The 22,734-nt window shown below is 53.8% G+C and overlaps 8 protein-coding genes across 8 annotated transcripts; 3 read left to right on the forward strand and 5 right to left on the reverse strand.

The window, feature by feature from the left end:
• Positions 1-219: 219 nt before the first annotated feature.
• Positions 220-3,321, forward strand: AYL99_08161 (hypothetical protein; the record flags this gene model as incomplete). Its single annotated transcript, XM_018839669.1, has 1 exon — positions 220-3,321. One exon carries the CDS (start codon positions 220-222, stop codon positions 3,319-3,321), a length of 3,102 nt encoding a protein of 1,033 aa, XP_018690790.1.
• A 649-nt stretch (positions 3,322-3,970) lies between these two features.
• Positions 3,971-5,211, forward strand: AYL99_08162 (hypothetical protein; the record flags this gene model as incomplete). Its single annotated transcript, XM_018839670.1, has 3 exons — positions 3,971-4,247; positions 4,308-4,394; positions 4,457-5,211. 3 exons carry the CDS (start codon positions 3,971-3,973, stop codon positions 5,209-5,211), a joined length of 1,119 nt encoding a protein of 372 aa, XP_018690791.1.
• Positions 5,212-5,573: 362 nt separating this feature from the next.
• AYL99_08163 (hypothetical protein) lies at positions 5,574-6,521 on the reverse strand (the record flags this gene model as incomplete). Its single annotated transcript, XM_018839671.1, has 1 exon — positions 5,574-6,521. One exon carries the CDS (start codon positions 6,519-6,521, stop codon positions 5,574-5,576), a length of 948 nt encoding a protein of 315 aa, XP_018690792.1.
• Positions 6,522-8,061: 1,540 nt separating this feature from the next.
• On the reverse strand, positions 8,062-9,450 carry AYL99_08164 (hypothetical protein; the record flags this gene model as incomplete). Its single annotated transcript, XM_018839672.1, has 1 exon — positions 8,062-9,450. One exon carries the CDS (start codon positions 9,448-9,450, stop codon positions 8,062-8,064), a length of 1,389 nt encoding a protein of 462 aa, XP_018690793.1.
• A 1,351-nt stretch (positions 9,451-10,801) lies between these two features.
• AYL99_08165 (hypothetical protein) lies at positions 10,802-12,698 on the reverse strand (the record flags this gene model as incomplete). Its single annotated transcript, XM_018839673.1, has 4 exons — positions 10,802-10,942; positions 11,018-11,472; positions 11,532-12,429; positions 12,489-12,698. 4 exons carry the CDS (start codon positions 12,696-12,698, stop codon positions 10,802-10,804), a joined length of 1,704 nt encoding a protein of 567 aa, XP_018690794.1.
• A 604-nt stretch (positions 12,699-13,302) lies between these two features.
• On the forward strand, positions 13,303-15,514 carry AYL99_08166 (hypothetical protein; the record flags this gene model as incomplete). Its single annotated transcript, XM_018839674.1, has 4 exons — positions 13,303-13,475; positions 13,523-14,242; positions 14,292-14,575; positions 14,673-15,514. 4 exons carry the CDS (start codon positions 13,303-13,305, stop codon positions 15,512-15,514), a joined length of 2,019 nt encoding a protein of 672 aa, XP_018690795.1.
• A 70-nt stretch (positions 15,515-15,584) lies between these two features.
• Positions 15,585-17,471, reverse strand: AYL99_08167 (hypothetical protein; the record flags this gene model as incomplete). The annotated part of the gene is made up of 1 exon (XM_018839675.1): positions 15,585-17,471. The coding sequence occupies one exon, from the start codon at positions 17,469-17,471 to the stop codon at positions 15,585-15,587; it is 1,887 nt and encodes a 628-aa protein (XP_018690796.1).
• Positions 17,472-18,395: 924 nt separating this feature from the next.
• Positions 18,396-22,409, reverse strand: AYL99_08168 (hypothetical protein; the record flags this gene model as incomplete). Its single annotated transcript, XM_018839676.1, has 1 exon — positions 18,396-22,409. One exon carries the CDS (start codon positions 22,407-22,409, stop codon positions 18,396-18,398), a length of 4,014 nt encoding a protein of 1,337 aa, XP_018690797.1.
• Positions 22,410-22,734: the final 325 nt, after the last annotated feature.

Genomic DNA, 22,734 nt, shown 5'->3' on the forward strand with positions numbered 1-22,734 from the left:
CCTCCCTCCCCTCCCTCCACCGTGCCTCTTCTTCCATCTAAAGCGTTTATCTGAAGCAGCTGCTTGCGCTCTTCGGATCAGTTCTACCGATATCTGGGTCTTGCTTGAGGCAAGGCCACTGTCACCATTTCACCACACGCCGACTTCCCAGACTCTATAAAGGCCGGTAGCAAGAGAAAGGCTTCGTCGGAAGACCTCGCCCGGCCAGAAAAGAAAATCATGACAGACTCTGTGATGGAAGTTGACAACCCTGGGGCTGCCATCACGGAGCTCCAGAATGGCGAAATCGATGAATCTCTCTACAGCCGACAACTCTACGTCCTGGGCCACGAGGCTATGAAGCGGATGGGCGCTTCGAATGTACTCATCGTCGGGCTGAAGGGCTTGGGCGTCGAGATTGCAAAGAACATTGCTCTGGCCGGCGTCAAATCTCTGACCTTATTCGATCCTAACCCCGTTGCCATTGCCGACCTTTCCTCCCAATTCTTCCTGCGTCCTGAAGATGTTGGCAAGCCCCGAGCAGAAGTGACTGCGCCACACGTGGCCGAGCTCAATTCCTACACTCCCGTCGCTGTCCACAAAGCGAAGGCGTTGACGGATGACCTGAGCCAACTCAAAAAATTCCAGGTCGTCGTGCTTACAACTACATCTCTGAAAGACCAACTTACAATCTCCGACTATTGCCACCAGAACGGCATTTACCTGGTGATCGCTGACACATTCGGCCTCTTCGGCTACATCTTCACCGACTTTGGGAAGGACTTCACCGTGGGCGACGTTACTGGAGAGAACCCAATCAGCGGCATCATCGCAGATATTGATGAGACTGGTCTGGTGTCGGCTCTGGATGAGACACGACACGGACTGGAAGATGGCGACTATGTTGAGTTTGCAGAAGTCAGAGGCATGGATGGTCTCAATGGAGCCCCTCCTCGGAAGATCACCGTCAAAGGCCCGTATTCTTTCTCTATCGGTGACGTCTCGGGATTGGGCAAGTATGAAGGCGGTGGTCTTTTCGCCCAGGTCAAGATGCCGAAGGTCCTACAATTCCAGTCCCTGTCAGAACAGATCAAAAAGCCAGAGTTCCTCATATCCGATTTCGCAAAGTTTGATCGACCAGCAAAACTCCACGTTGGCATTCAAGCTCTCCATGCTTTCAAAGAAAACAAGGGCACCTTACCTCGTCCCCATAATGAAGAAGACGCGAAGGAAGTCCTGGAGATCACGAAGAAGCTGGCAAAGGAGAGCGCTGAAGAGGTTGAAGTCGATGAGAAATTGATCACGGAATTGAGCTATCAAGCGCAGGGTGACCTCAGTCCCATGGCTGCGTTCTTTGGCGGCCTCACCGCGCAGGAAGTGCTAAAGGCCGTGTCTGGAAAGTTCACACCAATTGTACAGTGGATGTATTTTGATTCTCTGGAGTCCCTTCCTACTTCTGTGAACCGGAGCGAGGAACTTTGCAAGCCCACGGGCTCACGATACGATGGCCAGATCGCGGTCTTTGGCAAGGAGTTTCAAGAGAAAATCTCCAACGTGAAGAACTTCCTGGTTGGCGCAGGCGCCATTGGATGTGAGATGCTGAAGAACTATGCGATGATTGGCCTGGGTACCGGTCCCAACGGTCATATCACGGTCACCGATAATGACTCCATCGAAAAGAGCAACCTCAACCGCCAATTCTTGTTTCGGGCGAAAGACGTTGGAAAGCAAAAGAGCGAGGTTGCAGCTGCAGCCGCTCAGGCAATGAACCCCGACCTGAAGGGGAAGATCACGACCATGACAGATCGCATCGGGCCGGACAGCGAAGACATCTTCAATGAAGCGTTCTGGAACCAACTTGACATTGTCACCAATGCTCTGGACAACGTCGAGGCCCGAACGTATGTCGATCGACGATGCGTGTTCTTTATGAAGCCACTTCTGGAGAGTGGCACACTCGGAACAAAGGGCAATACCCAAGTCATTCTCCCGCGCCTGACCGAGTCGTACTCCAGCTCGCAAGATCCGCCTGAACAATCCTTTCCCATGTGTACTCTGCGAAGCTTCCCCAACAAGATCGAGCACACTATCGCCTGGGCACGAGACTTGTTCCAGTCCTACTTTGTGGGACCGCCTGAGACTGTCAACCTTTACATGTCGCAGCCGGACTACATCAACACCACGCTGAAGCAGCAAGGCAACGAAAAGTTGATCCTTGACAGTCTCAAAGAATTCTTGGTTACTGACAAACCAAGCGATTTTAACGACTGCATTGCTTGGGCTCGGATGCAATTCGAGAAGCAATACCATAACGCTATCGCGCAGTTGCTCTACAATTTCCCCAAGGACTCCAAGACATCCAGTGGCGCCGACTTTTGGTCTGGACCAAAGCGTGCTCCGACGCCGCTCAATTTTGATCCTTCGGACGAGACGCATATGGGATTCGTTGTTCACGGGGCAGCCCTCCATGCTTACAACTATGGCATTCCGGTTCCGCAGCTCAAATATGAAGATTACGTGAAAGTTTTAGACAGCATGATCATACCCGAATTCAAGCCAGACGCGAATGTGAAGATCCAAACTGACGAGAAAGAGCCGGACCCCAACGGACCAGCACCGACGTTTGCGGATGACGCCGAAGAGTTAGACAAAATTGTGGCCGAGTTGCCCACTCCCAAGAGTATGCCTGGTTTCCGGCTCAACGTTGTGGAGTTTGAGAAGGACGACGACACAAATCACCACATTGACTTCATTACTGCCGCGAGCAATCTCCGCGCAATGAACTACAACATCCCGATTGCCGACCGTCACAAGACGAAGTTCATTGCCGGCAAGATCATTCCTGCTATCGCCACCACGACCGCACTCGTTACGGGACTGGTGGTGCTAGAGCTGTTCAAGGTGGTGGACGGCAAGACGGATCTCGAACAGTACAAGAACGGCTTCGTCAATCTTGCATTGCCGTTCTTCGGATTCAGTGAACCGATCGCCAGTCCCAAGGGCACCTACCAAGGCAAGGACGGCGAAGTGACGATCGACAAGCTCTGGGATCGCTTTGAGGTAGAGGACATTACGCTGACCGAATTTCTGGCACATTTCGAAAAGCTTGGACTGAGCGTGACGATGGTGAGCTCTGGAGTCAGCTTGCTGTACGCCAGTTTCTACCCGCCCAGCAAGACCAAGGATCGCCTGCCACTCAAGATGAGCAAGTTGCTCGAGACTATCAGCCGCAAACCGATCCCAGATCACCAGAAGAACATCATCTTCGAGATTACTGCCGAGGACACGACCGAAGAAGATGTTGAGATTCCTTATGTCATGGTGAAGTACAAGACAGACTGAGGTCGAAGGTGAAGCTGAAGGTCACTCGCTTCTCTGGCCCCGTGGGACTCTGATGGCAAGAATGAAGAGGCGTTTGGCAGCATTGGCGCAACTAGACATCTTGGCCATGCTCCTGGTAGGTATGTGGCACCGAATAGATATGTGTTTCTCTCACCTCTGTACCAAGACTGCAGGCAAACATAGGCACTATTTAAGGTGGACCTTGTATGGATCCAGAAAACGGACCACAAGAGATCCGACATAGCCAATATGAAGTATTTGAGAAAGAGAGCACAGCACAGATTTTCCGTAAAGAGGAAGTCTCCGTTGCCAGATGTTGCTTGTGGTCTTACAGCATCCTTAGTCAGGATACATGGTTTAGTCATCCTGCGATCTCATGGTCGGTGCCCCTCTTGTGGTTCGCGGAAACTCCCCACATTGTGTCATCGATATGTCCTCGTCGGCGACCGTTCCGCAGGTTACCAATTGGAATACCTGCACATTTTGGGCAGACTACAAAAGCTGCTCCTTTACTTCCTCTACCAATTCGGTTGCTCCAACTCAACTCAGTCGGTCCATGTCCAATATCCTTGCACGGGCTCGACTGCAGTTAGTCCACCTGACCACGAAGTCGAAACCGCAAGCACCATCTGCGCATTCGGAATCCACCATGTCATCGGTACGGAGCAGCTCTCTCTTTGCAGCCTCTATCCTCGCTCTTCTTGTCTCTATCGTCGCATTATACTACCTCGAGCTGGGGCTGAACATAGACTTCTTGCTACAGGGTAAAGGAACGATCACGGACTGGGTGAAGCCGGGCGACACCTCGGGCGAGTTCAAGAGACAGGTTTCGTCGTTTCGGAACTGGATCTCAAGCGATCCGAACGCTGAATTTCCCGCGGAGAAGGGGAGATACCATCTATACGTCAGCTACGCTTGTCCTTGGGGTATGGGAGTTCTCATGTGCATGTGAAAGTGAATCGCGTTATTGACAAGAGACGAAATAGCACACCGGACACTCATCGTGCGGAAACTGAAGGGTTTGGAAGAGATCATTCCCTACACCAGCGTGCACTGGCACCTGGCCGAGAAAGGTACGTGTTGGCCCTCGGGGGTATAGCGTCTACAGGCAAGTGCCCTGACAGTCTTGCCCCAGGCTGGCGCTTCGCCACACCCGACGAGCAGGTCGCTGGCGACAATGTCACCCCAGACCCCCTACACCCGGAATACACCCATCTTCGGGACCTCTACTTTGCCGCCAACCCGAACTACGAGGGTCGCTTCACGGTGCCCACCCTCTGGGACAAGAAGAAACAGACGATCGTGAGCAACGAGTCCGCGGAGATCATCCGCATGCTCTACACCGCGTTTGACGACCTCCTTCCTGAAAAGTACAAAAACGTGGTGCTGTACCCGGACGACCTCCAGGCCAAGATCGAGGAGGTGAACAAGTGGACCTACGACGACATCAACAACGGCGTCTACAAGTCCGGCTTCGCCACCACCCAGGAAGCCTATGAACGCAACGTCGTCCAACTCTTCAAGTCGCTCGACCGCACCGAATCCATCCTCGCCGAATCCTCGTCTAAGGGACCGTTCTATTTCGGCTCGCAGCTCACCGAGGCCGACGTGCGGCTGTACACCACGATCGTTCGCTTTGACCCGGTCTATGTGCAGCATTTCAAGTGCAACCTCAAGGACATCCGGAGTGGGTACCCGCACCTCCACCGGTGGTTGAGGCATTTGTACTGGACCATCCCGGCGTTTGGCGAGACGACACAGTTTGAACATATCAAGAAGCATTATACCAAGAGCCACAAGCAGATAAACCCGTTTGGAATCACGCCGGTCGGACCTGTGCCGGATATTCTGAAGGAGGACGAAGAGGTCGGTGCGGTGGTGAAGAAGTGAAGAAGCAAGCGACGCAATGCGGGCGTGAGAGTAATGGCCATTGGATACCCGGGTCTCCGTGAACGAGGTCACAGGGGAGATGAAGAATTGCCCAAAAGAACATATATTGGTCAAACGAAGGTTTTCTGTGGCCGGAACTTGATAGGCGGAAAAAATCTTGTGACCGTGCAACTTCTGCGCTATTCAAGCGACGCCGACGGTCGACTACAGGTGAGGACCGCATTTCACATGGCCGTTTTCGAAGGAGAAACAAAATGGCGAATCAACAGCCAATAAAACTCCCACCACTCCTATCCATGTCACTATCGTCCCTTTATTCCCCTATCTTCCCGTCTCTCCATCTCCCACTCTCTCTTTCTCTCTCAGTTATTGGCACTTGTGATCGCCGCCATGGTCCCAGCCATGACCGCGGGATTATTCGTCTTCTGACTCTCAACCTTCCTCCTCCAGTCCTCGATCTCGGCAAGGGCGCTGACGACGACCTGGTCGAAGAGATCCTTGTCCAGCCCGGGCCGCCAGATCTCGATCCGGCCGCTGCGCAACTTGTCGTGCAGTACCACCGTGCAGACAGTGGCGCCGGTGCGGTCGGCGCACTTGAGGTCGGCCTGCTTGTCGGTGCCGTGGGTGAGGGTCCAGAACAGCCGGCCGAGGGTGGTGGTTGCGGCGGCGGCACTGGACCCCACGGGCTCGAAGCTGTCCTTGTACGTGATCTGCGCCCCCGTGCTCGAGAAGGCCAGGTCGATCTTGCTCGACCACGTGTGCCAGTTGACCGTGGCCAGCTGGGCCCCCGACGCCGTCGCCACCACTCTGATGTCCGGCTCCGACGAGTACACCAGCGGCCGGCTGTACGTGGCGATGTACGTCGGCGTGTTAGACCCCACTGGCGTCAGGGAGGAGGTGTGTTTCTGCGACGTCGGTTGGAAGAGCAGCGTGTAGGGTCCGCCGCCGCTTCCTTGTTGTTGTTGTGGTGGTGGTGGCTGAGGCATGGGAGGGGCATATTGGTAGCCCTGGTTCGGGGGAGGGTACCCTTGAGTTGCATATCCCTGGGGGGAAGGGTAGCCCGGTGGCGGGGAGTATTGTGGTGGAGGATATCCTTGGGACGAATATCCCTGTGGCTGTTGTGCATAGCCCGGTCCAGCCCAGCCCTGCGCTGCCAGCGCGGGTTCGAGCTGTTGGTAAGGGCTTGATGGTCTGCTTCCTCTCCCTGCTCCTTGAACTGGTGGGTAGAGCTGTGGCTGTGGCTGCGGTGTATATTGGCCCGCGGGTGGGGAGTATGGCGACGGCTGGCCGTACGGGTATTGCTGCGACATTGGTGCTGTGTTTGTCTGCTTCTCTTCCGTTGTCCGCTGCTTTCGTTTTCAAAAGAAGAGATAGGCGGTGCACCCACCCTCCAATACCGGGACCTGTTGTTTCAATGGGTGAACGGAAAGCAGTGTCGTATGTTTTGAATGCGAGAGGGAGAGAGAGATACCAACCAACCCACTCACTCACTCAAGAGGTTCTGGATTGGGATATATATCGCATATATGGCATAAATGGCAACTCCATCCATCCACCCGTCCACCTACCCACCCCGTAACCGCCGCCGCCATCGGTAGATCAACTGCTGCTGTATTTTAGTAATCCCAGCAAAGTCGCAGGACCTCGCCATCGAAACACGGGGTCCTTTTGGTTTTGGACCGTGTGATCTTCGAGGCGTCCGTCCCTCTTTTGCCCGTCATATATTTGAGCAACTACCCGATGCGGTCTAAGGAGCTAGTAGCAACACGACGGCGCGCTGGGGAAAGGGGTGGGCAATGCCTCGTTTGAGGAATCCTGCAGGCATTTACAGTAGTGCCAACATTGCGGGAGGGAGGGTTGGGTTTTTGTGTGTCCATTCATGGGTCTGGTGCAGCACAGCACAGCACACCAAGTGTGATCCTTTCATTTCGTTTCCTCTTGCGCCTGTGTTCTTTACTCGTCCGTCCGTGGTCGACCTGACACCATGGTGAAATCTCTGCCAGGAATCCAGTCATCACTGCTATCCAGGACGAGGACGACGTGGAAGCATATCTTCACCGCTTCTCCCTTCTTTCCTTCCCACACGGCTAGTCTCAGTCTCATGCTTTTGAGCAATATCCAGCCAGCCAGCCACTTTTCAATCAATCAGCAATTGTGTCCGTACGTGGCCCGGTGCTACATACATATTGGGTGGGGGAGAGAGAGAGAGAGAAAACAACGCAACCGCCCTGAGAATAACGTGTCATTTCAAGCTGACGGAGGTATAGTAGACGAGATGCAATGCAGCTGCTGTCCAGGGGATGCGAGGCGTTGACGCTCTTGACTTTGGGGCGCCAGGCTGCCAATTAAAAGAGGCGAGAAATCCCGCTGGTACAAGCGGCGGGAGGTTTTTCCCATTAAGGGTCGAACGTAGGTACTGTACAGTAGGTAGGGTGTGTTGGGCTGGAGACAATATTACACACAACACACATTAAGGTCAAAGAAGGGAATTGCGGACATGTTCTTTGAATCAGGCATTCATTCTTTGTCAATGATCGAATTCAACGTTCAGAACTATTCTTTAATATTCCATTCAGATGTCACTTGTCGGTGCACCCCATAAACGATCGTCGCAGCTCACACTCTCTGTCCAACCAACGCCATCCTTTACGCAGTAACCAACAGTAGCCGACCAACAACCAAAACCGCCATCAAAACCCTCTGTCGCAAATGTCCTCGTAGTGTCACAAATGGCTGAAACATCCGGCACACATCCTCAAGCCTACCAAACCTTTTTTTTTTACTCCCAGATTTGTTGATCGTCTTACCACGACGTCCCTTCTATGGTTCTCTTTCCCAGCTATACCCCCATCATCTTTGTGGCCTTTTGATCCTCTTCTGGCGGTGTGCCCTTCCATCCGCGTATGTAGAATCAGAGATGGCTTTCTTAAAGAAAAATGCCCATTGGTCTGCATAGTCCATGCACTCCCCAATGAACCTCGTAGGAGACGGTGGAGATGAGCAATGACACCCCTGTTCCATCATGATGGTCACCTCGGCGACCTCGGCATCTTTCGACAGTATTGATTCCGCAGATGGTGAGATGGAGAGATCTTCCTTCGCAAACTCTTGCTGCTTGGCTTGGGAGGGCACTGGCGCGCCCTTGGCTCGGAGTAACTCCTGCGAAGAAGGCAGGCGACCAGTCTTGGATTTGAATGCCAACAGCGCGACAACCGTCCTCATTCTCTCCAAAATGCCCAGCTCTCTGATAGAGCAGTAAGCGGGAGCAAGGTCCCCTATGAGCACTCTTTCGTACATATCCCAGCAATGTTTGTCGAGAAGGGCGCGCACAACCGCCGAGTCCACAGCAACCTCGCCGTTCAGGTCACTGCCTTGCAGCAAAGGCATCAAGATGAGACCCTTCGCCCGTGCATAAGGCCCGTCACCCAAACAGTTCAATTGGGGCATGCCCCTGAACGCAAAGTGTTCCCAAGAGAAGCCCAACTCGGGTGACCTCTCGTATCCGAAGAAATACGGCTCCTTCTTCATGGCGAGGCACAGAGGAAGGTCTCCAAGTCGAGCCATTTCCATTCTCCGGAAATTGTACCATACATGGACCAGTTCGTGCACCAGCGTGATGGCTAGAATGAGTTTCATCATGTTCTTGACCTCATCTGTAAATATGTCATAGTGGTAGTGGGTAAAGAATGTTGTGAATTTCGTGTTGAGCTGCACAACGATGGTTGCCATTTGTGGCGTGGAATCGTTTGGGTATGTCCCGTAGTGAGTCGTTCCATACGAGTCCTTGCGGCTATCCTCGTGATAGCCAGTGAAGAACTGCATATTGTAGAGGTCATTCATCATAGCTGGGAACCTTTGGGATCCAAGCTCAAATTGCTCATGACGATTATATCTTATTATCTCGTCCCCATACACAAATTCTCCGAAGAAGAGGATGTTGAAGAATTCCGACGTCATCTCTATGAACCGTGTCGCTAGCACAAGCGCAGGCCGGATGCGGTCGTAAAATATGTCGTCGATACTATATTTGGGGTCGAGCCAAGTGTCGATAGGTTTCGCAGGTCCGCGGACGGAGTCTAGCCGGCTGAACTTGGATTTGTTGAAGATTGCATATATGTGGCCGTCGGGATGCGGAGGTTGAGGCGTATTGCACATGTCTTCGTGTCTTGCAGAAAAGACCTGTTTCCAGACTTCCCGACCAGGGTCCAGGAAGCAGTCTGGAGCTGAAAACCCAACCATGCTGGCGACAAGTATTATAGGGGCGCGGGGGCGCGCTTTCGCCTACTCCTTGGAGGGCTCAGGGTCTCGCGAGAGTCCAGTTGTTCTTGTTCGTTTGTGTGGCGACTTTTGCTCTATAGCACCCAATGCCGAACGTGGGTTCTGCTGTGAAATGAGAGGTATTTCGAGCGGTCGGTTGCCCAGAAGGGAGGTTCGGTAGGAGTGTGATGTCCAATGCTGCAAAGATTGGGATTCGAGTCATGCGAGCGACTGTTGTTTGTTCTAATGAGTGACTGTGCCTGGTATCCCAACGAAAGATGACTTTCTGAGGAAACTAGTCACAAAAATGGTGAGCAAAATAGTGAGTCTGTCTGGCGAGGTGAACGCGGGCAGGGTGAATATACATATATATGCGGTCGCGCACAAAGCAGGGGGAAAATCATTGTATTGTTCCAGTGGTCTTCGACAAAGAACCTTCGGTGCTTCTGTTCCATATCGAACAACATGGATTGATTGGGTACCAAAAAGTTGTCCAAGACTTTATATTTCTCAAAATACCGGCGGGTCCATCATACCACTGTATGGCTGTAACTGGTATCGTGGTATCATGCCGGATGGACGCTGTACGGTAGGTAAAGGTAATGAGTGGTAGAGATGGCTGTGTTGTAGGTGGGTCGTGGCTGCCATGGCCTAACACCGTCGAAGGACCGGCTGAACTTTCGGAGGCAGAGTGGCCGGTCCGTAGGACGTAGTATCTGGCAGATCATCACCGGTTTCTATTGGAGGCGTGGCCGTGTCGGAATGATAGCGCTCAATGCGCCATCCATGCGATCCTGGGTGGTGGCCAGCCAAAACCGCCTTTTCAGACACAGGGTTTGATTTGTCCGACGAAATAAGTGGCACACTTCTGCCTCGCGCAACAGGCAAGACGCCCGACCACGAGCAGCAGGAATCGTCAAAAGACAAAGCCAGGACTACGTGGAGAGAGTGAGCATGAGCCAGGCTTTCGTTGAGGCGAGAAGAGTTGGGACGCATTATCTCTCCGGGAGAAAATTTTGCTGCGTGTGACAGCATCGGTCGGACAAATTGAAATTGGTCATCGTTCAAATCATCCGGCGGTTCGACGAACGTAACAGGTTGCCGCCAGGTATGAGTGAAGAAGCCGCGAAGTGAGATCCCAGGCATATAAAGACGGTGGTCCGTGCGGGTTTCAGCAGCAAACAATACAATACGCTAGCGTGCAAGGCTCTTTGTTCCTTTGGGCGATGCAACTTTCGTCCCACAGTGCTGCAATGATTCGTTCAACCGGATTTCGAACGGCGAGTTCACACGGCTCCATCCGCTTCCTCTGTCGACACTGGACATCGATCTATCAAGGCTGCTCGCTGCCGTTGCTCGTCTCTTCAATTCCGGCTTCGTCGCCCTTTCGAGGTGCGGGTTTCGCTTTGATATTTTTCCATTCAACCCCAAGAGCAAGCATAAATGCTACGATGGCCGACGCCATCGAGGCATACTATCCGATTTTTATTAGCTCATACCCTGTGTAAAGAAACGAGAGGTTTGCTCTACGGCGGTGTGCAGAACTTACAAACACATTCGTGATTGCTTTGTTGTATGCCCAAAGGACACGCTCCAGCTTCTCAGGGAATGAATTTATTGTCGTCTTGCGAGCGTGGCCCGATCCAGCATTCAGTAACTGCTGCACTTGGTTGTTGTCCAGGCCCGCACGCTGCTTGAGCGACTTGACAAGTTGATTCTGAAAAATTGCCAGGGCAATGCTCTGAAACACGGAAGCTCCGAAGTACTGAAAGAATGCCACGGTCGATATGCCGACAGGTATCTGTTGAGGTTTTGACGCTAGGACGGCTTGGACGGCAAGAAGTGGTCCCTGCATAGCTACTCCGCCAATGCCCTGGAAGACCAGGAAGGTTATCCATTTTGCGTGCGGTGTCGAAGTGGTAAGAGATGTGTAGAGTCCTGACGCAATGGCCATGAAGCTGATGCCGATAAAAAACCAGGGGTTATACCAGCCGGTACGATTAACTAGACAAGAATCAGCCCTTGTAACCTAACCAAAATCCGGGTATCGGGAATGCGCTCACTGGTTAACCCTGAAACAGAGGCAGCGACGATTTGAGTACAAACCGCTGGAAGAGTCATGACACCGCTATGGAGTGGACTAGCCCCCTTGATCACTTGGAACCATTCAGGCATGTAGTAGATGTTGACGATGTACGCACCAAACATGAAGCTGCTGAACAGGCAGCTCAGCAAAATCGAACGCTGGAAGAGGATGGAGAAGGGGATCATGGCCTTGTCGGCTTTCCGATGCTCCCAGACGAGGAAGAGCGTAGCAGAACCAGCAAAGCCGCATAGGAGTCCGATCACCGTGGCCGACTTCCAGGGATACTGGTGGCCCCCCCACTGTAGTGCCAGAAGAGCCATGACGATGGTTGGCATGAATATTGCGCAGCCGATGATGTCAATGTTCAGTATCCTCTCTCGCAAAGGTGCTTTATCGGAATTTCGAATGGGAGGCTTGAAGAACAGAGCCAACGCGACCAGCGTTACCGCCCCAATAGGTAAATTAATGAAAAAGCACCATCTCCACGATACCTTCGTTGTCAAAGCTCCTCCAATGATGGGACCTGTGATTGTGGCCACTCCAAACAGTGAAGTGAAGCCGGCAGTGTAGAGCGCACGTTTGGAGAGTGGGGTGACGATGGCGAGGATGGACAGACAGCCAGAGAATATGCCTGCGCCCCCAGTCCCAGCGATAGCTCGGCCAAGGATGAACATGTTGGAACTAGCAGCTGCACCGCAGAGTAGGGAACCCAGAAGGAAGATGGAGACGAAGACGAAGAAGGTCCATTTGAGAGAAAAGTTGGCATACAGCTTTCCAGATAGAGGCTGCAACGAGCAGAGGCACAGAGGGTAAGCTGCTCCATACCAACCGATGGCCGTGGTAGAGTTGAACTGAACTGTAATCGTCGGGATCGCCTGCAGCGCACCATTAGACGTGAGAAAAACGTTAGAGCAGCAGAAGGGGATAAACATACGGTAGATATGACTGCAATATCCAGAGCAAACAAGTAAATGGCCAGACCGAGGCCACCGAGAACAAGGAAGAGTCTTGAGCCGGTCAAGTGGTGAGCCGTCTCCGATTCTGTGGTCTTACTGGCGTCCTGGGCACTCGCGATGGTGTCAACATTCTCTGTAACTGGCACTGTCACTGCGATGGCTTGCTCCGGTTTGTCTGGTTGAAGCATGTCGTCGGAGGCCGAGAAGCGCTTCGTTGTGACAGTGAAGAGGTCTTGGAACAAACCTCAGCTGCGAGTGTAAGACCAAGACGAATTGTCGTAGGCGGTGGAGGGATCTGGCAGCAGCTCTATAGAAGCAGGAGAGTGAGAGTTCGAGGTCTAGATATATGCGGGTTGCTGTCTCCCTGACTGAGTCCATCTCGAGCATCGTACCGGCAACAGTCTGGGGCGGGAGCGGTGTTAGCAGAAAGACGCCGGGAAAATGGCGCCATCTTCTTTTGAGAAATCAACATGACAGGCACGGATTAGATGTTTGCATAATTAGTGATCAAGGAACAGACACGGGCAAAGAGAGAAGAGGCACCGCGCGAGAAGTGAAGTGAAGTCAAGTATCGACACGGACTCAAGACGGCACCGGACAGAAAACGGCCCGTTCATCTACGCCATCTGATTGGCGGTACGGGCCACAGCGCGTCTATCACGTGAGTTACAGCTCCACCGCATTTCCCCTGAACGGAGATATTTGACTCCTTTCCCGCTCCCCCCAGCGGCCTGAGGTATTTATCCTGGGGACATTCCCGTTCCCGTTCGCCTCGTTCAGAATTAGGCGGCAATGAATCATTTCGGCTTCTCTGGGACAAAACGGAAGGCATGTGTTCGATGTGCCAAAGCCAAAGCGAAATGTTCCTTCAGTGGTGGACAGGAAGTCTGTGACCGCTGCCGGAGGCTGAGGCGGGACTGTCTCCATGAAGATGGCCCCCGACGGCCGAAGGAGAGGCAAGCCACGTATGTCAGTCTGCAACTCTGCCGGGACAGATCTAAATGAGCAATAGGAGGATCAAAGCACTTGAAGAAAAGGTCAACAGTCTCCTCACCTTGCTCACTCCAGACAAGAATGTCGTTGTCGTTGGTGGCACGAATGCTACGATCTTAACCACGACGCCAGCACCGACAGAGGAAGAGAGCAGTGACCATGTGCAGAGCATCCAGTCTTCGGCCCCGTCCTCCACAGAAGAGGGCAGACAATTCGATGTGATCGACAGTGGCATCCTGACCATGTCAGTCGCCGACACCCTCCTCCAAACTTACAAGCGAGTTCACACGAAAGTTTTCCCTTTCGTCGTTGTCGCACCAGAGACCGATGCTGCTACACTGCGAAGGGACAAGCCGGTCCTCTTCCTGGCCATAGTGACGGCGTGTTTCGAAGCAGAGCACATGGTTCAGAGACGACTCGGGGCCGAGTTGAAGAAGATCATCTCTGAACGCGTGCTGGTCAGGAACGAGAGGAGCCTCGAAATCTTACAGGCGCTGCTTGTGCACCTGAGCTGGATCCATTACCACTTCAATCCCCTGGCGAAAAACTCCTTTATGCTTCTCCAGATGGCGATCGCCCTGGTCATGGACCTTGACCTTGACCGGTGCCCTGCGCACCGTGATCAGAGGATCGGAAGTATCTTCTGTAAGCTGAATGCGGAGGGCAACTTGCCGACACAGTGTCAGAGGTCGACAGCCGAAACCCGTGCCCTTCTGGGCTGCTTCTACCTCTGCTCTTCGTGAGTACCGCGCTCTGGGTTCTTGCTCAGCTGATCTCACGCAGTCAAGCATGGCGATGACGCGCAAAGAGCTGCTCATGAGGCATACCAACTGGATTGAACACTGCTGCCACGTCCTTCAAGCCGAGCAGGAGTGCCCCACAGACGTATATGCCACGGCGTTCGTCGAAGCCAAACACTTGGCGCAACGCATCGGCGAGAGATTTTCGTACAGCGAACATGCCTCGATTCGATTCCAGAGCGACGCGGTGGTCCAGATGTCCTTGAATGGCTTCCGGAAGGAGGTCGCCGACCTGGAAGCGAGGCCTGGCTTCTCATCCATACAAGACAATTGTGAGTGCGGTGTCACCCGTCAACACCGGCGGGGTATATATATATATATACACTGGCGAAAGAGATTCCACTAACCACGCTGCGTCGTTGCGAACAGATTTGCTCATGGCCGAACTGAAAGTCCTGCCCATCATCATGCACGAGGTGGCGCTGTACCGCGACCTGAGCACGACGGCGCACTCGACGACGGCCAACACGGCCTCGCAGCTGTGGGAGCTGCTGACCGCGACGCGGGCCTTCCTGGAAGATTTCCTGAGCGTGCCGGGGCCCGCGCTGCGCCACCTGCCGGCGGCCTTCTTCAGCTTCTCGGCGTACGCGCTGATCGTGCTGTCGACGGTGGCGCGCCTGCCCTCGACGAGCGGGTGGGACGGGGCGATCGCCAAGCGCGAGGCGGACGTGCTCGACATGGCGCAGCGCGCCAAGGTCAAGTTCGGCGACGAGCTCACCCGGACCGGCGACCGCGTGCCCACCGACCAGAAAGACGTCTGGGCCTACTTCACGCGCGGCATGGCGGGCCTGATGGCCTGGCACGAGCGGTGTGAGAAAGAAAGTGAAGGCGCGGCGGCAACAGCAGCAGCGGGAGGAGAAGCACGCGGAGAGCCCGACTACGAGCTCCCAATCAGCCAGTCGGGTCAGCCCTTGACCTCGAGGTGCGCCATGGCCGACGTGATGACGCCGTTCAACGACCTGCGAGTCCGTAAGCGCGTTGAGCCCGGGCCGGTAGGACAGCAGCAGCAGCAGCGGCCCCCGCAGGTTGATCCAGGGGGAACTGCACTCGGTGGCGGCGGCGCTGAGGGGCAGCCCACAGACATGGTTAGCGGTTTTTGGGACGACGAGGTGTGGCAGTCCATCATGGACGAGTTCTCCATGTTCCCCACGACGGCAGGCTTTCCCGCCGGATCGAGCGCGCAGTATCAGGGAGAACGATTCCGGCAGTGAGTTGAAAGAATATGAAATTATAATGCTACGCAATATATGTCTGTTCTGTCGCAACCATCATCATTACTCATCAAAGAGGAACGATCCTATAAGTTCCCCCACGATCTGACGCCTCAGCAACCGTATACCTCACCACCCGTTCTCCCGTCACCTTGACGATATCATCCGCCAGCCCGCTCCGGGGGTGTGCTGGGGCGAAGGCTGGCGCCTGGAACGCGTTGGCCACCTCGATGGGGTTCAGCGTCACCTTGCGGCCCAGCTCCCAGAATCCCCAGTACGATGGCAGGACGAGCAGGACACAGACGAGTGTCGAGGCCAGGGCACCGAACATCCACCCGTATTTGGTCTGGTAATACACCTGGGGTTTGCGCTGAGTGGCTTCGACGTATACCCTGCTGGCGTTTGACCACACGTCCCAGTCCACCTCTGTATCCACGTAGCCCGGTCGGTTCCAGAGATCTTCGGCCGTGAGAAAGGTCAGGGTGTTCAGGCCCACCATGAGGTCCGTCATCGGATCGGGATACGTGTAAGGGCAGCCCTGGGTACTGTCGGATTCTTCTTCCGTGCCGGAAAACTGCCCCGTCGTGGAGAGGTACCAGTTGTAGTCCTTGTCGTCGCTCATGGTGATTAACGATGCAGTGGCTTTGTAGCGATCTGACAATGCGCGGGTGAACCCGCCCGTACGAGTTTCGCCCAGGCTCGTCGGTCGCCATGATGTAGCATTCGAAATCCACCACTGGAACTCAAATCCCGGGATTTGGCCTTTGCTGTAATCGAAGTAATCGGTCGCGGGAATCAGCGTTCCAAAATCCGGGTCAATGGTCCCGAAATACACATTTGTCTGTGAAGTCGTGTCGTTCGCTTCCGAAGTGGTGCTGTTGGCCAACTCCAGGTAGAGGGGATACTTTAGCATCGCCTCTCTCAGCTCGCACTGCTTTGTTTTGATCTTGACCGGGCACATCTGTGACGGGGTCTTCGTCGCCTCGTCGTCTTCATAATAATACGTCAAGTTGAGGCCGATCCAAGTATAATTCTTCGCTGCCGTGGGAAAGGTGGTGTTGAAACTGAGGCTGAAGACTTCGGTTTCGACAGTGGCATGGGTCTTGTTGGGGCCAACGTGTGCCGCAGCTTCGCCGATCAGATCCACACGTTGCGTCTGAACATGGTCGTCGAGACATGTAGCGATATACCCAGGGGCAAGGACAGTAAGGTTGCAGATGCCGTCGCACTCGGTGAATCCATTGGGTTGGTAGGGCTGGGCATAAGCAGAGTTAGCCCAACTGATAATATCACCGGTGAACGCATAGTTCAAGATCCTCGTGTCGTTCGCCGCAGCGTTCAGCATGGCAGTAACTGGCAACTGCGGCGTGGGAAACGTCGTGATGTTGACCGGGTGTTCAGGTCCTAGTTTGAGGTACGTGCTGGTGGAGCGTTGGAAGAGGATACCGTCAATGATGGTAAGCTTGGTGACGATGGCTGCAAGAGCGGCGATGTTGAAATACTTGACGTTCAACACAACAGACGCAATGCTGCTTCCAAACGCCCAGGTATTGTGCAAATCCGCGATTGTCGCGCCTTTCAGTGCTCTCCTCCACCAGGACACGGCAATGCCCTGTGCCACGGCGATGGCGATACAGACGCTGGCACCGCTGTTGCATACGGACAAGACGACGTTGGGAGCCATCTTCTGCGGCCACGATGAGACAGGTCTGTCGTTGGACTCTTTCAAAACCACAATCGCTACGATCGAGAAGACCACGACCATGACGAGGCATCCGAAGCCGACCCAGGGAAATCGCTTGCGGAATCCCGGTTGCCATTGCTCTGCGGGCGTCAAACCTGAAGAGTCTGGCACAGGTCCATCGCGGCTGCTCAGCGACGGATTGACTTCGACGACTGAAACGCCAACGGGAGGAGGTTCAAGCTTGTTGTCGACGGGAGACATGGGCGGCGACATGATTGCTCAATTGGCTCGCTCTTGGGTCGATGGACTCGATGTTGTGTGCGAAAAAACAAGGTCGAACAAGCTTTCTGGGAACGTCTTCTTGTTTTGATATGTGAAAGACAATGGCGACTCCATGTCCTCCTGATTCGGTCCACTGTCTCCTTTCCACCGCCGGCCACGCAGCCCTCGGCGTCTGCCGGCTTCCTCAATCGGCATCACATTACCAGATATAGGGTACGGCACACGTGGGCCAGGCAGACTAATTTGAAAGGACGGCCAATAACGATTGTTGTCATGAAGAGGCGCTCATAGTTTGCAGCTGTGAAATGACAACATGTGGGCAGAAAGGCCCAAATAGTCCGGTCTCGACAACTCTAGAAGCATTGATGGCTTGCGAGCGGGTGAGTAGGCGAGCGGCTTTCCACCGGTGGCTGCCATGAGACCCAAATAGTAGGAGACAGAAGTACAATAGATGTGTGTGTGGGACATGAAAAGGAGAGACAATAAAGACTCACAAACACCCAGTAACGGTCTGTGGCACTTTATCCTCCAGCTGAGTCTCAGCCCCATCAACACCAACACTCCACATTCAAACTCGTTTAAACACGTTCGGAAGCGAGACTGGTGGCTTCGGCTGGCGCCCCACGGGGCTACTGAATGATAGAGCAGCCACAGGCGCTGGTCACATTGCCGTCGACGCCACGGCCCACAGACGGTTTCGGCCAGACCGGACTGGCTCCATTATCGTTCAACCGAGATACTCCTACCTCCTGTACACCCAGAGACTGTGCTCGACAAAAAAATAGAAGCCACAGCGAGTGCCGGTGCCAACCGTGTACCTATCCTCGCTATGTCCTTATCTCTTCGTACGAGATACTGAGTCGTCCATAACCTGTTTCCGAGAAAAATTTTCGCAGGGTTAGTCTTGTCTCATATCTATCTGTCCTGCCCGTTGAGCTCCACCAAATGTCGAACAATATCAAAAACCCCACCATTGTCTGCCGCGTCTTCGCCTTCGAGGTGGCCAGGAGAGTCGATCCGCCTCCTCAGCTCGTCGTCCAACAATGCCCGTAACCGTGAGGCCAATACACCGATCCTGGCCCACCCCTTCAACTTCACCCACCCATCTACTACAACCCCTCGTCCTTGTGTATCGACCTCGAGTGGCCCACCAAACAGCAACAGGCCGTATGGGTTCAACGGCGTCAAGTCCCGGATGAACGTCTTGCTCGTCTCCATCTTGGTGAAGTAACTCACAAAGCTGGCGTTGCCAGAGAACCCTTGGGCGTCGAAAAGAACACTGCTCGGGTGCACAAACACTCTTCCATTTTCCTCGTTGAAGTATTTTATTGTTTTGGCGTCCGGGTCGAGTTCTTTCGCACCGCTCATGGACGCGATGTATTTCTTGTCCGGCATCTGGATGCGTGCAATTTGAGGACTTAGCGCTCCCGCGACTATGGCCCGTAGCAGCATGAGGTTGCCCTTCTGTCGGTTGTAGGGGGATGAATCACCGTTGTAAGTGGTAGGTAGCAGGCCAGCCTCGATCAAGGAATCGAGAAGCTGCTGTCGAGTTGACTCAATGTCGCGGAGAGTTTGGAGAGACAAGAATTTCGACGAACACCAATTCTGCACATCCTTGTATCGCGACGTGGCAGACAGCTCTTTCCACAGCTCGAATGCTCGGTAGTCGACAATCAGGTCGCCGTCCGAGGCGGTCATGGACAATCTCGCCTCCTTCGCCTCGTCTCTTTTGTCGCGCGGCGAGAAAAACGGGCTCTTTGTCGCCAAGATGGCAGCAATTGTCAAACAAGCCTCGGTACAGTCAAATAAAACGCCGTAGACGAGCAGTTTCGCGCATCGCAGGTCAGCAGGGATCATCGCCAAGTAGTTCCCAAGACCGGTCAAGCGATCATTCTCCAACGCACCCATCCGACGCAAGGTCTTTAGTGCGGTAGCGACAGCCCGTGCATCCGGCGGCGAGATAGTGTTTGCCAGAAACTCCTCCACATTGCGAGCCGAACCAGTCGCTTTGACGGAAAGACACAGCTGCTCCAATGGCATCCTGAGCATCTCTGGTGCAGGGGAGGCTGCCATGGCGGCTTCTACGTTCCTCGTAAAGAGTTTGTAGCATTTCCCCGCCCGAACTCTGCCTGCACGGCCACGGCGCTGTTTACAGGCAGCCTGGGAAGCCCAGACCTCTTCAAGGCGCACGATATTCGTGACCGGGTCGTAGTTAGTCTCTTTGACCTTGCCTGAGTCGACCACCGCCACGATGTCTTCGATAGTGATTGATGTCTCGGCAACATTCGTGGCGACAACCACTTTTCTTTTGCCTGGCGGAGGCTGTCTGAATACTAGCCGCTGCTCGGCAGGCGTCAGAGAAGCATGGAGCGGTAGACCATGAATATTGGGCAAGCCGGCCAATGTCCTGAGACAACGTTCGATCTCCAAAGTGCCGGGCATAAAGATGAGAATACCGCCGCTTGAGCTGCCCAATTGCATGTCAATATCTCGTACGAGAGAAGCGATCAACTGGTAGTTGATGCCCATTCCTAGGCTCTGGATCGCCTTTCCCACAGCAGGCTCATCGTCCGAGTCTTGCTGCGGATCTCTTTTCTCATTTCCCACGAGCCGGACAACGTCGTCCAGGTAATAGTCCTCGACCGGATACGTGCGACCCTCGATATGGACTCTGCCAACGCCATTGCCACCAAAGTAGTCGGCGAAGATGTCAGCGTTGAGTGTGGCACTCATCAGGACAATCCTCAGACGAGGCAAAGAGGGTAAAGCCTCACGTAGCAAGGCCAAGAGAAAGTCCGTATCCAGAGACCGTTCGTGGACTTCATCAATGAAGACGTGGCTGACGTTCGCCAGGGCAGAGCTAATACTAGATGAGCCCTGCAGGCGGCGAAGGAGCACGCCGGTGGTCTGGAAGGTGATTTTAGTCTTTGAAGAGACCTTCGACTCTCCTCGGATGATGTATCCCACTTCCTGGCCTTCCCGGTCACATCGCTCCGCGCTGACACGCTCGGACAATGACAGAGCAGCGACTCTCCTGGGTTGCGTGCAGATGATGTTTAGGGAAGAGCCTCGCATATTCTCGATTGCGTTATCCAGGATAAACTGGACCGCTTGGGTACTCTTCCCAGAGCCGGTCTCTCCTGTAATGAGAGTCACCTGCGATTTGTCAACCACGTTCGTGATTTCCTCTTTTCTGGACCATGCCGGCAGACGCTGCCTTGCTGAATTCATTGTCCGTTGAGTTGCCGAGCTCTGTCGCGTTCTCCAAGCTTCGAATATTGCTTGGCTGGATCGATTGTCCTTCATGTATACTTTTCCCATTGTTCTTGCCGGTTTGGAATCATGCAACGTTGCATTCTGGGTCACCGCGAACATCCTTCCCGCTGGCGAAGGTGTTATCTCCAAGTCACCTAGCCTTCCAGGATTGTCGATGATGCTTGGTATCGAGCTCTCTAACCATTCCAATAAACTGAATATCATCGAGTCGCCAAGCAGTTGCTCCTGTGCATATATGAGCGCTCTCTTGGTTGCACTCAGGCGAATGTAACTCGGTATTTGGGGTGCTTCAATTGAAATAACAGGCGACCTGTTTGGATAGCCGGAGCTTGGACGACGAAAGTGAAATGTGGCTGAGATCTTTGAGTTGGGATCTGCCTGGATTGAACATCGATTTGCACCAGACAGCTTGAATCTCCTGTCAAGTATAGCTTCTAACGCAAGCATTTCTTCGTCCCAAAGGTGCGCGTTGCTTTCTATATCCGCAACCAGCTCGACCTCGGATGGTACAAGACGTGACTGTAGAGCCTCTGATGCCAGAGCCTCGTCACCGTCGTTGTCACGTAGGGCTTGAAGACAGAGCTGGCTAGGGTAGCCTCCTTGGCTCAATCGCCTCATCTTGGCATCCGTTGCAAGGTCGCTACTGACGAGAGTGATTCCTGCATTGTAACCGGGGGGGAAGCTCCACGCAGGTAGGCAATCTTCGGGAACATGAATGAGGAGCCATTCTAACACTTCTTCCCGTGTGCCACAGTTTGCGAGGGCTTCTTGGACGTGGGAAGGTTGAAAGCCAGATCGGGATAGGTCGGACGCGATATTATCCCTGTCCACCTTGGAGATTTTAAGCCTATTCTGGTTCCAGATGCTTCGAGACCTGATGAACGACTCAGTCCGTGTGCGAGCCTCCGGTCCCAGCTCCAGTCGCGGTGCTCGATCCCAGGCTTTCGACGCAACGTTATCGGAGCCCGAACCAGGCAAACCTGACATTACAATCTTGGGAGGTTGCCGCGCTTCGTCTTGTTTTCGCTTTTCTAGCGCAGCCTTGATCTCTTGACCCTTGGCTTCCGCGGCAAACGGGTCTGCCTCATATTTCCACGCCCTACCTTCTTTGATATCTTCTTCCTTGAGACGTTGGAAGTCACCCTTCCAGAGATCCCGGTAGGTTGGAGGCAATGCCATCGCCAAATTCTTCATGCTAGACACGCGAAACAAAGCATAAGCCGCTGCGAAATGGCGAGCTTCAAGCGCTGTTGGCTGGTCTGCGAGATGGACGTGACTCGGAGGGAGATGGAATGGGGGAACTTTTGTGACGGAGCCCGTCTTCGGATCCGTTTTCGATAATACAACCCACGATCGGTGAAGTTTGTCTGCACCGCCTGCTGCAGGAACTTGACGGCCCTGGTACTCGGGCTTGTTCCACTTTTCTCGCTGACAATGCTCAGATAGCAGATTGACAGGCAATTTGCCGGTCCATGAAGCGCCTCCGATGATCTTTTTCACGTCGGGGCGGGGCGGGGCTGGGTCGGAATCTTTCGGCTCCTGTTTCTTTTTGTCGTTTTTCTGCTTAGTGAATACTATATGTTCACTGTCGGGAACGACTGGTGTTGCCTTCTTGTTACTCTTGCCGGAGGCAGAGCCTTTCTTTGGCGCCATATGTGTCAAATTTCCAACGTGGTGGCTTCACACAGCCCCTCAATTTAACGGCCCAATAGCATGCGGTGTCCGTCAGAGGCTTGTTTCTGACCGCCCTTACCGTCAGCCCGACTTCCAAGATGTTCAGCGAGCTCTGGGACCTTGCGGCAATGCAGTTTCACAAGCAACGTGTCGGAACACAAGAACTGATATGGTACACTTTGCCACGGCAAATCTCCATCTTCTACTGTGTCCTGCTGAAAGTCAGGATCCAAAAAGGGGCGTAGTTGATCGAAAGAGGGCACAGCTTCTCGCCGATGTTGTCGATGGCAAACAAGGAGAAAAT

The sequence above is a fragment of the Fonsecaea erecta genome (assembly GCF_001651985.1).
Source record: "Fonsecaea erecta strain CBS 125763 chromosome Unknown Scaff7, whole genome shotgun sequence".
In the NCBI taxonomy this organism is placed as follows: Eukaryota; Fungi; Ascomycota; class Eurotiomycetes; order Chaetothyriales; family Herpotrichiellaceae; genus Fonsecaea; species Fonsecaea erecta.